The sequence below is a fragment of the Glycine soja genome, chromosome 2, assembly GCF_004193775.1.
Source record: "Glycine soja cultivar W05 chromosome 2, ASM419377v2, whole genome shotgun sequence".
Taxonomy (NCBI): domain Eukaryota; kingdom Viridiplantae; phylum Streptophyta; class Magnoliopsida; order Fabales; family Fabaceae; genus Glycine; species Glycine soja.
Genome location: NC_041003.1, coordinates 12,834,818 through 12,850,643, shown reverse-complemented (window position 1 = coordinate 12,850,643; position 15,826 = coordinate 12,834,818). Strand labels below are relative to the sequence as shown.

Genomic DNA, 15,826 nt, shown 5'->3' with positions numbered 1-15,826 from the left:
TGGTATGGAAAAAAGAAAAGCATATTGTAGATGTAGATTAGGAAGTCATTGTTAGTGGTATGAAAAAAAGAAAAAAATAAATAAAGTCTTTGTTTTTGTTAGTTGGAAAATCATTTTTGTATTTTTAGGTTGAGTTTCTTATATGAGAGAAAAAAATCTTTAATCACCCAAAATCAATTGACATCTTGGAAGAGATAAAGAAAGAAATATTAATAAGATAAATGATGAGATGCGCCAATTTCACATTTTTTATAGCTTAGTTTATAGAATATTATGTTTTTTTTGTAATGTGTGAAATAATTATCGCAATAGATAATTAAATTTAAATTATGTTATTTATTAAGCTAATTGTTAAAATGGAATGATTTATTTATGTGTTGTTGAATGTTTAAAGGGTTTCAATGCTAATTGGAGGTCATGTATATAGATGGTGTTTTTTGGTAAAGTGGGGTGTAGATGGAGGATGTTAAGGTGTAAATAGTAATTTAAACCTTTTTCTTGTTAGAATTGTAGGGATCCTTATCTCTTGTTAGAATTTTAGATGATTCTTATAAAATACCAATAATAACCCGTAAATGACATCATGGGGATGGGGATTGGAATCTGAATCCGAATCCGTAGGTGATTTATGATCTATGCTAATGGATAATCTGTTAACAGTGTAATCGAAATCTCCTTTATTTCTCAATGGGACCTTAGGAAGCTTGGTGAACTTTCAAACAAAAAGAGTATAAAATACATAAAATGTCAAAGGGATACCGAATGACTTAACAATCAATTCATTTGGTTGGATTGATCGGTTCAACCAACCCGCAATTATGATTAGATTGGACTTAAAAAAAGATTGTCCAAATAATTTTTTTTAGTCCGACAGATCAAATGAATCCAAGCTAAATTGAACCAAACTTTAGTTACGGGCGGGTCAGATTAGTAATGTATAATAAATATTAAATAAAATATAGTAACTTATTTATATAATTTATAATTTTATATTATAGTTTACATTTTTTGAAAGACAAAACATATTCATTAAACATAAAATAAATGTCTACAAGAAGTGACAACCCCAAAATAGTATTATTAATTTGAGTATTCATTGAACATAATTTAAATAACTTTGTCAATACTTGTATGAGAACCTAGAGAGAATGTGAATCACTTTCCTTTCTTTTCTACATGTTGTGCAAAAAAATATGTCAACAGTATGAAGGCGGTACAAATGCATAACAAATAATTTTTTGTCTTTGGATTTTTTTTATATTTTTTTTACATATAATCAATTTTTTTAATTAATTTCTAAATGGGTCAAAATAAGTCTGGTGGCCCAACAGCCAAACATACGGTTAGATTAAGCTTAAGAAATTTTAACTAAAAAGAATATGGATCGGGTCTAGGTCAGACCATTTTCATCATTTGGCCCAATGGGCCAAGTTAGTCTGGCCCGACTCATCCATTTTGTCATCCTTAACAATCAAATTGAAAATTTTGATGGAGTTCTCTTTAAGGTCCAACACAAAACCAAACACATGCATAACAGTTTTAATTTCTAGTACCACACTTCATCTTTAAGTTGTAGTTTAGTTGAAAAAACATGTTGAATTTATGAAGGATGACTTAAAATCGATTACCCTAAAATACAATTTTAGGGAGGGGCGATGAACTTTCAAGTAAGTGTGAGAGATTAATATGTAACGAATATATTATAATAACTTAAAGTGCTTATTTTTTCAATAAGATAAGAAACACATGCAACAACTCAAATTATAAACAAAATTAAAATTAAAAGTTGGTATATTAATTAAGAACAAAAATATTTGATGTGAAGAGAATAGAAAAGAGAAATATAGAAAAAAATAAAATGAAGAGGATTTTAAAAAATTAAGTTGTGTATATTTTTTTCTTTAAGATGTATCTTATATATAAATATTGAAAAGAGAAATTATAATGCATCTTACTTGTTAAAATTTGTTAAAATCATATCATTTGTTAAATATAATCAAATGTATATGCTTTTTAATGAAAGTATGTGTCTGTTTTTTATGCAAAATACGTTTATACATTTTTAAATACTTATCTATAAGTTGAATTAGGTTTGGTTTTCCTAAACAAGATTTTGGGTTTGAGCCTTAAATAAAAAAAACGTGATTGAAAGGAAAAAACTATTAGAGGTGACTTGCCTGATCTTTTTTGTAGATTTTTTTTGTAAAATCAATTTTGTAGAATTTTTTTGTAAAATCAATAAATACTTCGTACAAATAACATAATTATCAATAGATGTATAAATGGAGGATTGACTCAACGATTAGTTAGACCTAAAACAAGTTTTAAGAAAAATATTTTACTTTAAATGAGAAAACTATATATTGGATCTTTTTATCAACAAATGTCATTATTCTGTAATAAAATATGATCTTTTTTGCTTTATCAAAACTAAAAGAAAATATATTTTTGTTGATGGACCTAAAACTTGTGATTTAGTTGCTTTACCTTTGGATTGATTATATATTGATCCTGATTATAGCATCTAAAAAAATACTAACTTAAATGCTTCCGAATCTTATTCTTTGATTTTCTATTGATCATGATCAATCTAATTATCGATTTGGAGTGAACATTTCTTATATAGGCTATATTTGGTAAAATTAACTTAAAAATTAGCTGGAAGTTGGAAATCTAACTAATAGTTTAAAACTAAGAAATTAGCTTATTAAATTATATGTGTTCGATAAAACTAACTAGTAGTTGAAAAAGTGTAAAAAACATAAAATAATAACATGTAAATATTAAATCTGATTAAATATGTATTTATTATTTATTAATTTGATTTTATTTAATTAATTAATTAGAATTGATTTAATTGTATTTAATTTGAGAATGAACTTGAGGGTGCCACGTGATAGCTCCCAATTATGTAAAAACTTCTTTTATGTAAGTTATGTTTGACTATTGAATAAACAAATTTTTTAAAGTAGTTTCTAGTATTTCTATTTGAAGTAGTATTTTTTTAAAACACTTACTTCTTGTTCTTTATATTTTATTCCCTTTTTATCCTTAAAATATTTATCCATTCATTATCGTTTTTAAATATGTCATTTTACATTTTTCAATTACTTCAATAATTATTTCTATCAAACATTTATGATTTAATGAGCTAGCTTACAAAATTTCAACTATAGTCTTCAGCTATAAGTTAGTTTTTCAGCTTTATGTTTATTTTTTAGCTAGTTTTGCTAAACATAACCATAATATATAGACAAATTTTTTGATTGATCATGATCAATCCAATTATCAATCTGGAGTGAACATTTCCAATATAGGTTGTGTTCATTAAAATTAGTTAAAGAATTAACTTATTAAATTATAAGTATTTGGTAAATCTAACTATTGAAGTAGTTGAAAAATGTAAAATGACAAAAAAAATAAGAAAATCTAAATATTAAATCAATGATTTAAATTTGTATTTATTATTTATTAATTTGAATTTATTTAATTAATTTAAATTGATTTAATTACACCTAATTTGAGAATAAACATAAGGGTGTCACGTAACCACTTCCAATTATAAAAAACTTTTTTTATATAATATATAGATAGATATAGTTATAGATATTGATAGATAAAAATAGATTGATTAATTCATACATAAAAGGGTTGTGATTTTTTATTTTTGGTAAAAGATGAAAATATAGAATCAATAAGATGTGAAATAATTGATAGATAATCTTTTTTTTTTAAATATGTGGTTACTGGTCTAATTTTTAATTCGTGTATGAAAAAATATTTGTTGAAAGAGATCAAACCTTTTAAATGGCAATAATAAAATGTTTAATTTATAAAATAGAAAATTCAAATATATACTTGATATAATATTAATAAAACTATATAATAATTGATTTATTAATTTTTATACTGAATAATTGACTACATATTATATTTAATACATATATGATATTTAATGTTATTGGGTAGTAAACAAAATGAAAATATTTAAACATTAAACATAATACTTAATTTAAACATTAGAAGTGTTGTGACTTTTTTTATTTATAAAATGAGAAATGTAGACATTACATTAAAAAATATAGTCAATAGTAAAATGTTTAATAAATTATTTTAGTTGACTAGTATTTGATATATTCAACTTTTTAAATTTGAATTTAATACGGTAAAAAAGTTGAGAATTCATATTCTTAATCCTATAAAAAAATATTATAAAAAATTTTATTTGCAACAAATCATTTACAATAAAACTATAAATTAATAAAAGTTTAACATTTGCAGATATTTTTTTACATATTTAAATTATAATTTTCATACTCAATTAAATTTGTGCAAGATACTCGTATTATACGTAGTATTACAATTACAAATACATAATTTGGAGATTGAAACTCTCTATATATTAAAAAAGGATATAAAACTCTCATTTACTAAGAACAAAAAAACTCTCATTTACTCATTTTGCTATTAAAAATTCTCAATTTCCTCTCTGTTTTCCTTTTGAAGTTGCATGAATAAATAACAATTTTGGTCTTTTATTTTAGTTATTTTATGCGAAATAATTTTATTTTTTAAAAGTTTATTTTAATCTTTCATCTTATTTAAAAATTTAAAATGATTTTTTTATCTTTTAAAAAGTTCAATTTGATATTTATCTTATTTAAAAGATTTAATATGATTCTTTAATTATTTAAATATATTTAACTTTGTCCTTTGTATAACACTTAAATATATGATCATTTTTAATATATTTAAATAGTTGAATGATGATTTCAAACTTTTCAAATAAGATAAATGACTAAAGTGAATTTTTTAAAATATAAAAGACTATTTAAAAAAACAAATAAGACAAATGATTAAATAATTCTTTTAAAATATAAAGAATTAAACTGAAAAAAAGATAAAAGATCAAAATGTTGATTTAGCCAAGTTACATTTTACGCTTGTCTTTTAATTAGTAATTTTCCCCCCCTCTAGACCATATCAATTTACCCACTTTTTAACCACACAAATTAAATTCCTTTTAAATTGTTCACTTGATATTAAAATTTTTTATTTTTTTGAAATAAAAAAATATAAAAAATCTTCATCTTATACATCATACAAATAAAAACTTAGTTTGGATTTCAACCAGGATATGCTTATTCTCATTATTACTTTTATAAAAAAATCGTATCCTTATTTATGCTAATAATTTTAACTAATTTAGAAAAATAATTACAAAATAATAGAAAATAAGAAATAAAATCAAAACTGAAAAATCCTAAATATATAAGGCAATAAATCACAAATATTAAAAAATATGGAAATTAAAAATATTACTGAACAAGTAAACAATTTTCAAAATACTATAAAACATGAAAATAAGAAATAATCCTAAGAATTAATTTCTATGATAATTTAAGATACTTTATTGATTTATGAGATATTTTAACATACTTTTATTGGGAGAGTATTAATATATCTTAAATTTTGCTTTTATCAGTATTAATATGATCTCAGTAAAAAAAATCAGTATTACTATGATATCTTGATTATCAATTAATATCTTGATTTATTATTATTCAAATATAATTTAATAAAAAATATACATATATTTATATATTATAATTATAATGTAATATTATTATGAGAACAAGAGTAATATAAAGTAATAAAATTACAACTAACATAATTTCATTCATTTGTCAACCAGTGATATTAAAATTTATTCCATTTTGTTATAAAATAGGCAAACAATGAACAACCCTTATCCAACCAAAATCATGATGTAGACCTAATTTTATACTCGTTTTCTTCCTCTTGTGTAATTCTACAAATTCAAATACACGTTTTCTTCCTCTAGTTTACAATCACATTTAATTTTTTTGAAAAAAAAATTGAAAAAAAAGGAGCTATTATTTTCACCAGATTTTTTTTTGAATAACCAGATCTTCTTTTGCCGCGGCTAAGTAAAAGAAAACATAAAACAATAAAATAAAATAAAATAAAATCATATTAAAACAGTTTCAATCGAAAGAAACTGTTTCTCTCTAAAAAAATAAAAAGGAACTAACTTTATGAGCGAGATAGAATCCCCTGGCGTATATTCGTTTATTATGACATTAATTAAAAAATCAAAAAAGAAAAACATTTATTATGCAACTATTTTTTTATTATAAATAATTCGATTTTTATTTCTTGATAAAAATATTTATCTTTTAAGTTATTTAGCCAATATTTTTATCACACTACTTATCATTTAATGCCTTTATTTAAAACTAAACCTCTGGCCCCACCCGAAAGGATATTATAGTAAAAACGGTCGTCAGCTGCAACACCAATCACTAGAATAATGATGAAACGTCCCGGAAACTAGGCAAGGGCAAGACTGTCAATTCCCATCGATCATCACACTAGTCACGGACGGCCCTAACAAACCCTTCCCCCAACACACACCCCGCCACCCTATAAATTGGCACCTTAACCGCATCATTCAAACCACACGCACCTCTTTCTGATTGCCTTCAAATCACACACTCTCTTCAATTTCTAGGGTTTTGCTATTGCTTTGCCTCCGTTCCCCCTTTCTCACAAAAACAACGCCTTTTCTCTTCTCCTTCGTATCTGTAAGCGTTATTCCTTCTTCTTCTTATTCTTTCACCTTCGTATGGACCATGCAGCGTTCGATTCATTCTCTTCTGTATCGTTTTTTGATTCATGGTTTTTTTATTATTATTTTATCTTAAAATTTTCAGATTCTTTGCGTTTGGTTTTTGGTTGATTGAAGGCATTCACAGCGTAATTCGTTGCTGCATTTTAATCGATTTATCTAACCAGGTACGTGCTCTTCTCTTTATATATATATATATATATATATATATATATATATATATATATATATAATTTTGTAATGATTGTGTGGTTTCTAGATCCAATGAACTTTTTCCCTTTTCTTTCTTTGTTATTTACTTTGTCTTGTTCGATTGTTTTATTTGATTTGCGTGCTTTGTTAATGTTTAATATTTTTCGTATGATTTTGTTATTGTTTGCTTTTCTCTCTCTTTCCCTTTCTTTTGTGTTTATTTCATTGATTTTTCATGATTACTATTTGCTTTTCGTCAAATGAGATTTCGATGCCGGTTGGTGGATTCGCAATAAACTTTTTTTGTTGGTTATGTACTTGGGTCATTCGGCTTTCCGTTTCTCATGTCCAAGTCCTAAGTATATAACTGGGACCTGTTGTTGATTTATTGGTGGTTATTATTGTGTCTCCATCTTTTTTCTTTTTTGATATTTTGTTTTTCATTATTGGTTAAATCAATCTTTGCTTTTTGTAGCGTTTATGTTGCATTAAAAAAATTCATTATCTTTCATCGATTTCATGGATTTCGAATTGATCAAGCCTTCTTTGGCTGTGTTCCCTTTTGTTTTTGATTTTGAAAAATGATTTTAAAACAATGCTTTTATATTTGTTATAATAAAAGTACTTTTGTTCAATCGGTTAAATTTATCTATAATTTCTATTAAAAAATAGTCTTTCACCCATATCAAATTTTACGAGCCTTGAAAGAGTTTTTTTGCTAAATTTTTTTGGATGGCTTAGAAGATTACCCTAACACGATTTGTTGGTTAAATCTTTACTTCCGAATAAGCCATTTTTTGTTGCTAGTGCTATTTGTTTCTTGTGTTTCTGGATTCATTTGGGTTTGCTTAATTATTTTTTCTGTTGATTGTGTTGACGCAGGACTGAATGACCTAATGGAGTCTAAAGGTGGGAAAAAGAAGTCTAGTAGTAGTAGTAGTAAATCAATTTTTTACGAAGCTCCCCTCGGATACAGCATTGAAGACGTTAGACCAAACGGTGGAATCAAGAAATTCAGATCTGCTGCTTACTCTAACGTATGTTTTCTTTCTCTGATATAGTGAATGTTTTTTATTTGCTTTGTTTGCTTCAATGAACTAATCTAACACGGCTTTTCGTGTTTCATTTGCAGTGTTCTCGCAAACCATCCTGATACACATCCGGATTGATAGTTCGTTGCATGCAACCATAGTTTTATTAGGATTTTTTCTTCTTTGTTTTCAATTAGGTTTTTTTGTTGCTCTCCTTCAAACTCCATCTTTCCAAATCCTCTCTTTGCGATTGTGTTTTGATCTGCTTCCTACTGCGATAGTTTCTCTACTGTTACATGGCCATGGCGGTTTCCGCAATTGGTTTTGAAGGTTTCGAGAAAAGGTTGGAAATATCCTTTTTCCAGCCGGGACTTTTTGCTGACCCTGAAGGAAGGGGTCTAAGGGCTCTTACAAAATCCCAGTTGGGTGAGATTCTAACACCAGCTGCTTGCACCATTGTTTCTTCGCTCAAAAACGATAATGTCGACTCCTATGTTCTATCTGAGTCCAGCCTCTTTGTTTATGCCTACAAGATCATCATCAAAACCTGTGGTACTACTAAGCTATTGCTTGCAATCCCACCCATATTGAAGTTCGCTGAAATGCTTTCCCTTAATGTTAAGTCTGTGAATTACACCAGGGGAAGTTTCATTTTCCCCAGTGCTCAGCCATATCCCCATCGCAACTTTTCTGAGGAAGTTGCTATTCTTGATGGCTACTTTGGCAAACTTGGTGCAGGAAGCAATGCTTATATTTTGGGTGGCCAAGACAAAGCACAGAACTGGCATGTCTACTCTGCTTCTGCAGATTCTGTAACTCAATGTGACAATGTTTACACTCTTGAGATGTGCATGACTGGCCTGGATAGAGAGAAAGCACAGGTTTTCTACAAAGAACAATCTGCTTCAGCTGCCATGATGACTGTTAATTCCGGCATTAGAAAAATTCTTCCAGATTCCGAGATTTGTGACTTTGACTTTGAACCATGTGGTTATTCAATGAACTCTGTTGAAGGCGCTGCTGTTTCTACGATTCATGTTACCCCAGAAGATGGTTTCAGTTATGCAAGCTTCGAAACTGTTGGTTATGACTTCAAAGCGGTGAATCTGAACGAAATGGTTCAGAGGGTATTGGCATGTTTCCTCCCAACTGAGTTTTCTGTTGCAGTTCATGTGGATGGTGCAAGCAAGTCGTTTGAGCAGACCTGCTTTCTGGATGTTAAGGGATACTGTCGTGAAGAGAGGAGCCACGAAGGGCTTGGAATGGGTGGTTCTGTTGTCTACCAAAAATTCGGGAAGACTAGTGACTGTGGTTCACCTAGATCAACTCTAAAGTGCTGGAATGAGGAAGATGAGGAAGAGTAGTTTCCTTAAGTGTCTTTATTATTCTGTCCTTGTGAAAATAAGTCTGGTTTTCCAGATACGTTATTGTTTTTCTTTGTTGTCTTTTTTAGCTTCTGTTAGAGACCATTTGGGCATTTAGACCTTTATTGTTTCTATTACCATTTGAACATCGAATGGATTAATAAATCACTTTGTTTGCGTGCAAAATTTGTTTAAATGTTTGCCTCCTTCCGCTGTGTTTGCTATTTCAATCGTCTTTTGTTCCTCAGACCAATTGACGTGCTTTACTTTTTTGTAAAGCAAAAACAAGTTTTGTGTTTCTTATGTTTTAATGTAAATTTTGATAGACATCTGTAATCATTCATGTTTTTGTCGTTAATCATCGCTATCACACTTGTAGTGAACAATGCTTGGTCGCTCTTCAACTTTTGAAACGAGTGGCGTAGGTACCTTGCAAACTGTTTGGATTGAGACGGCAGAAATTTCAGAAATCCTCATTCATGTTTTTGTCTTTAGTTGCGGATAATGTTTTGAATTAATTCATAATTTGTTCAAATAAACGATATTTGGAAGGGGATGGTTTCTCCTAATTTGAATAAATTTCTGCAGGGTTGGTTATAAATTATCGGCAAGCTTGTGCAAATAATTTATTCTTCTCATTCTGGAAATTCGGGAAAAAAGCTTGTATCTTGTTTTGTTCGAATTTGAAGGCATATGATATGGCACGAGTAAAAAAACGTGGAAAAGATGAAAGCTTAATGAGGTGGCTTTGTGGTGAAATTTGAGGCGTGTATTTTTGAATTGACGTAAAAACCCAAACATATAGTTGTTCAGATTTAAATTGCTACATTTGGAAGAATTTTTCTCAACATAACTTTTCTTTCGTTGATTATAACAAATTTCAAGGCTATTTTACGACTTATTTTTAAGGTTTTTTCGCTGCTTATAAAGCTAAGAAATTTGTGTAGGTTACTGTTTTGAGTTGTTAATTTTTTTTATGAAAGTTGAACACCAGCACTTGTGAACATGAGATATACCACTTAAACAATGACATGGAAATATGATAGAAATCCTATTTTTAAAGGTTCAATTTGATTTCATGAAAGCAATGATTGTTCACTTGAGTATCTTACTAGCATGAACTTCTTTTATGTAACTTAAGATTGATGACTATTTGACTCAAGCATAAAGAGGAACAAATCAGGATAGAGGGGTCGTGTCATGGACGCATGACTTGGTCAGTCATATGACTTGTGTTACGTTCATGTTGAGGACTTCCATGATCAATTTTGCGTCATGTAAAGTTGGTGTCATGTGGTTTGAGGTGGTCATGTCATGAGAAAAATAATTCCCAACTCCTCTATTCTATGGATGCAAGAGGAGTGACATTGATTATGAGACTAAAGTGGCATTGTTCTCATAAGACATGCTTGAGCGATATCAATAATTTTGATTTTGTTCTAATGCATTTTAACCTTGATAAACTTGTATTGTTTCTGTTGTATAAATTACAATAATATATATATATATATTTCCAAAGTTAATATTTTCATGTGGCAAAGTGTTTCGTTGCTAAGTGTTATTCAAATGCTTTCAAAGTTCATAAAATTTATTGATTTTTTAAATCAATATAATTAATGGAGCTTTTTCGGAAGTTTTATGTTGAGATTAAAAATATCTTTGACTGAGTCTTTTATTATCTTTGTTGTTTTACAATTTTGAACCGTTTGAACGTGGCTTTCAGTTTTTATCTTATCTTTAAATTGAATGTTCTCTTCTAAGTTTGTTATCAAAGTTGTTTTGATTGAAAAAAAAAAAACTGTTAACGTTATTCTAGAAAATATTGAATATTTTTTTTATGCATCAAACACAGTAGTTGAGCCAGATTTTGTTTTGGAAAAGCAAGTTCTCTTTCTAACAAAATGAGATCAGCTTTTTTTTTTAAAAAAAATTCAGATTTGATATAGAAAAATCTGGAGAGAACGACAGTCTCTTTCCCTTGGTACAAAAATCAGTTTTTCTTGGATACATATTTGATAAAAAATAGTTGCCTTGTGCTACCTTAAGAAGAGTACGTATGTTAAAATCCTGTAGGATTTTTAAGCTACACAAATAAATCCTTAAAAACAGTGTATTTTTCACACGTCTCAGACTTTTGCCTCTCTTACTTTCATTGATCAAACTGTGTTGCAGTGTTGCGGTGTTACTACTCCAAAGCATTTCCAACAGTTTCATCCTACACATGTTTTCTTTTTTAATCTAAACATTCAGTACTTTTTTATTATATCTACATGTGAAAAATTGACTGAAATTAAGAAATACTTCCCGTATGTTTGGAAAAAAATTAAAAAACGTCAATTAAGATCTTCTCTCTCCACGTCTACCATGGGACTTACGCAAAAGCTAGAAAAATTTGCTTCACATTTTCACGTTCTTTACGCACGTTTTTGGTGCAAGAGGCAGATCCAAACACGCGCTTCATCGTATAAAATGTAAATCAAAATTTTCTGTGCTTGTTTGGATAAATTCTACAGTTCGTTTACATCTATATATATTGGAATACAAGCTAAATAATAAATTGCAATGAAGATTATTATCTAAGCCATTTATCACGAACAATTGATTTTAACTAAATCATTTTATATTTTACAGTTTATGTCTACTTTTACTATCAATTACAGTTTTTGTTCCGGTCACACATAGCAAACCTTCATGGTGCTAATTTGAGTTTTATGTGACTTAGTATTCATTTTCTACTTTGGTGAGGAATTAAGTCCAAATAACAATATTTGAACTTCACTCGTGAATGTTTTTATCAATTTTTATGCTAGATTATCGAGGTAGCAGTAACCTTCTTTAATAACCCCACCTTGTGTTGTGACATTAAAAATGGAACAAATTTTGATGTCAATGTGCTTTGTCCCTTCTTGGTTCAAGGGTCACACATTAAATAATTGCATTCTACATGAACCTCATTTTATAGGACTAGTGCAAATTACAAACTTAATTGACCGGGTACTAATGTTGACACTACCAGAAATGCTAATGATACTACACTCGTGGGATGCTTTTCACATTATTTTGAAATTACCATTCCGACAAAAGCATAATTTCACACTTGTACAAACAAATCATGCTTCCATTGCACTCAAGGAGAGGGGGGGGTATAAAACATACATTATACAAAAGCCAAATCATATTTTTTTGTTATGTCAACATCCCCAACAAGAACATCAACCACATTCAACAATGGAGGACACAGATTCAATAACAACACAAATTAATCGATTCAACAAATATTCAAAAATTGATGGGGGTTGCCGACGTGGCACGAATCTCAATAGGCGTCATCACGTGCACGTGTATTGACTATCATTGTTGTTGCGGTGGGTGCCATGATGGTTGTCGCCGTGTGTGTGGTTTTTGATCGTTATCGTTATCGTTGTCGTTGTCGTGGTGAGTGCCATGTTCGTCGTCGTTGCACACCATGATGCTTCCTCTATGTGTGAGATTTGAAGATGGAGAGTCTTCCTCCATGCAGGATGCAATTGTTTCTTCATAAAAACAATGACTTGGGGTGGGGTGGGTGGTGTTGTGACTTACATTGGATTGGGTGGAGTGGGTGGCACAACGCAACACAAAGGAGAGAGAGAAGTCCGAGGGGAAGGGTGGCGCCATAGAGAAGTCTAAGGGAAAGGGAAGGGAGTATAGGGATTTGGACAAAAGAGGAATTTGATAGGAATTGGTAGTACCAATAGTATTATTGGTAGTGAGAATAATAATTCCCTAGTGGACCGTTTGCAAAGTGTGATCTATATGCCCAACTCTAGTTAACCCAAACAAAAAAGAAAGAAAAAAGAAAGTGAAATGATAAGTTAGGAGGTCAATCTTCTAAAATAATTATAAAAAAAACTTCATTAGGATCCTAACCCTTCCCATCCTAATTTTTTTTTATATGTACGAGTCAAAATGAGTTGGAGGACTGAAATTTCAAGTCATCCTTACGAAAAATTGAAGTTAAACAGATTTTTTTTAACCCAGTAAAACTAACCTATTTTAACACCTAATAACCATGCATTAGGATCCTAATTTCAAATATTTATTTTATCTAGATCACATATATTTTTTACTGGAAATCATTATGTTTGAATCAAATAAAATCATTATCGATGATAAAAAAATTTCTCCAAATATTTAACATAATTACACAAAGTCTGGAATCCAAAACTGGTTAAGTTAAAACAATCTTATTGTTCTAATGCTAATTGATTCACATGGTGTTACCTGATTTTTAATATTTTATAACTGAACTATATTAGTAGCATTGAAAATTAGCGTTAAATCACTTTCCAGATGAAATTACTTGTTACACTTGCAGAGTTATCACAAAGTGCATCCAATTGATCAAAATGTTCGTTTCGTATCAATAATTAAATCATCCTTTTCATCCATCATCTTTTTCAGCACTTCGAACGGGAAAGTTGGCAGGGCTAGGTCATTGATCTCGTTGATTCAAGTGCAAGTATGCAAGCATTGTGGTGAACTGTAGCCGCTGATTTTTTTTTTCTTTCTTTTTTACCATTAAGAATTATAAAAATGGGGCAGCAAATCCAATGAAATCAAAGTGTTGTCACATGCTCCATCCAATCCAATTGATCAAAATGTTTGTCTCGCATCAATAATTAATTCATCTTTTTCATGCATTATTGCTTTTTTAAGCACATCGAATTAGAAAGGTGGGAGGGGAACGTCATGGGTCGCGTTGATTAGAATGCTTGCATTAATGTTAAGAACTGTGGCCATTGAATTTATTTTTTGGACCATTAAGGAAATGGCGTCGCAAATCCAATGTAATCATAATTTTCAAATCATTTAACAGAAAATATCAATCAGATTTGGTGGCCAAGCAACTCCACTTTTTGGGACTGCTTTTTGATTTTTTTTTTAATTTAATTCTAATAGTGAATAATAAAATGCATGTTTGATTAGGACTTTATGATCACACTCAACGTGTGTCAATTAGAAGCAAGGAATACTAGCTTTTATTTTTAAAATTTGGACGTGGATTTGTCAAATAAACATGGATTGTGGACTTGGATCAAAACACACTATAAAAAAGTCACTTTATTGTCTATTTGTAAAATTTAAAAATTATTTTTCACTATTTCATTAACAAACAAAATTAAATAATATTCTTAAACTATTTATATAAAAAAGTAAACATTTTCTTAAATAAAATTATCTACTCACCTTATAGTGATTTTCTCTAACTTGAGTAGAATTGTTTCAAACTTCCAATAGAAGATAGATCTCTACCAAAAAAATCCAATCACCTAAATTATGACATTGGTTGATGGTCATGTTTCTTCCTGTATTTTTTTATGAGGTTTCTTCCTCTAATTTGCATCAACTTAGAGTTACCTAAATGGAAAATCCCACTTTAATTAAAATGAGGAGGGTAATTTGAGAATCGTCAACCCTAACTAGCAATCTTTGTTAATTGTAGTTTCTTGGTACCCAAGATCCCCTGTTCCTATGCCTTTACAAAGAAAAGCGTTGGATTTGTCTTCTGTTTGCACAAAATTGAAGACAAGGAGGTTCCATTTTCATTTCATGTTAGCTCAAACACTCTTTAAATCTTAGAAGATAAGGGTTAGTCACGTACATGGATGAATCTACATAGAAGAGGAAGGGGCAATTTTCTCTACTAAATTTTTATTTTTTCTTAATATAGCATGTAGGTGTAGTTATAATTTATCTCTATAATTTAAAATTTAGTTAAAAAAATTAAGTTCTAATATAAGTTTTTTTTATATATGTGAGTATTGTCCTCACAACTATAATTTTTTGGATCTGTTTACCACACTTTTTTTACTGCAATATGATTATATGATTTCATTATTAAGCAAAAAACTTAGTCGTCCCTGTAACGACATAAGCGCTTTGGTTTGCTTGTCTACAAACCAAACTCACACACGAGTTACTAATTAAATAAATGTTGTTATTACATACATTCAAAATGTAACACACTCAACCACATTATAACTATCTTTTTAAGACATTAGTTTCGTTCATCTTATTAATACTACTATATCATATTCAATCCCCACCACACCCCTTCCCACTAATGACTAAAGTTTCAGCAAGCTAACTTGAACTCGTCCCAGCAGCAGTTACAAGATATTTTGTGGTAGTGTAATTATTGTAACAGGCACAAAACATTATTATAAAATATTTCCATTAATGATGGATTAACTAATTTTATATAAAATAGAATGTGTAAAACAATCAAAAAGTGGCTGTAGTTTAGTGGTGAGAATTCCACGTTGTGGCCGTGGAGACCTGGGCTCGAATCCCAGCAGCCACAAAAAAATTTCTTTTTTATTTCCCCATTGCTTTTTATATTTCTTTTTCAAAGATAATAGCGGATATTAACGGGTTGGATTAACGGGTCTCAATATTTAAAAAATATATTTTAATTTATTTTTGCTTAAAACTTTATAAATATGTAATGATTAAATATATTAAAAAAAGATTAAATTGTGATAATATTTGAGTAATAATATTAATAATTTTAATGCTAAGACAATATTTTTATTTTATATAAA

General features: G+C 29.1%; 1 protein-coding gene and 1 non-coding gene across 2 annotated transcripts; both read left to right on the top strand.

Annotated features, from left to right (window-relative positions):
• The first annotated feature begins 6,458 nt into the window (after positions 1-6,458).
• Positions 6,459-9,435, top strand: LOC114388247 (S-adenosylmethionine decarboxylase proenzyme-like). Its single transcript, XM_028348650.1, has 4 exons — positions 6,459-6,608; positions 6,738-6,819; positions 7,727-7,881; positions 7,977-9,435. Exon 4 carries the CDS (start codon positions 8,172-8,174, stop codon positions 9,237-9,239), a length of 1,068 nt encoding a protein of 355 aa, XP_028204451.1. The 5' UTR covers positions 6,459-6,608; positions 6,738-6,819; positions 7,727-7,881; positions 7,977-8,171; the 3' UTR covers positions 9,240-9,435.
• A 6,078-nt stretch (positions 9,436-15,513) lies between these two features.
• TRNAH-GUG lies at positions 15,514-15,585 on the top strand. Its single transcript has one exon. It is a non-coding gene; the product is annotated as a tRNA-His (tRNA).
• The last annotated feature ends 241 nt before the right edge of the window (positions 15,586-15,826 follow it).

Excerpts from the sequence above, each read along its gene's own strand:
- LOC114388247 (XM_028348650.1), top strand. The coding sequence starts at position 8,172 with ATGGCCATGGCGGTTTCCGCAATTGGTTTTGAAGGTTTCGAGAAAAGG.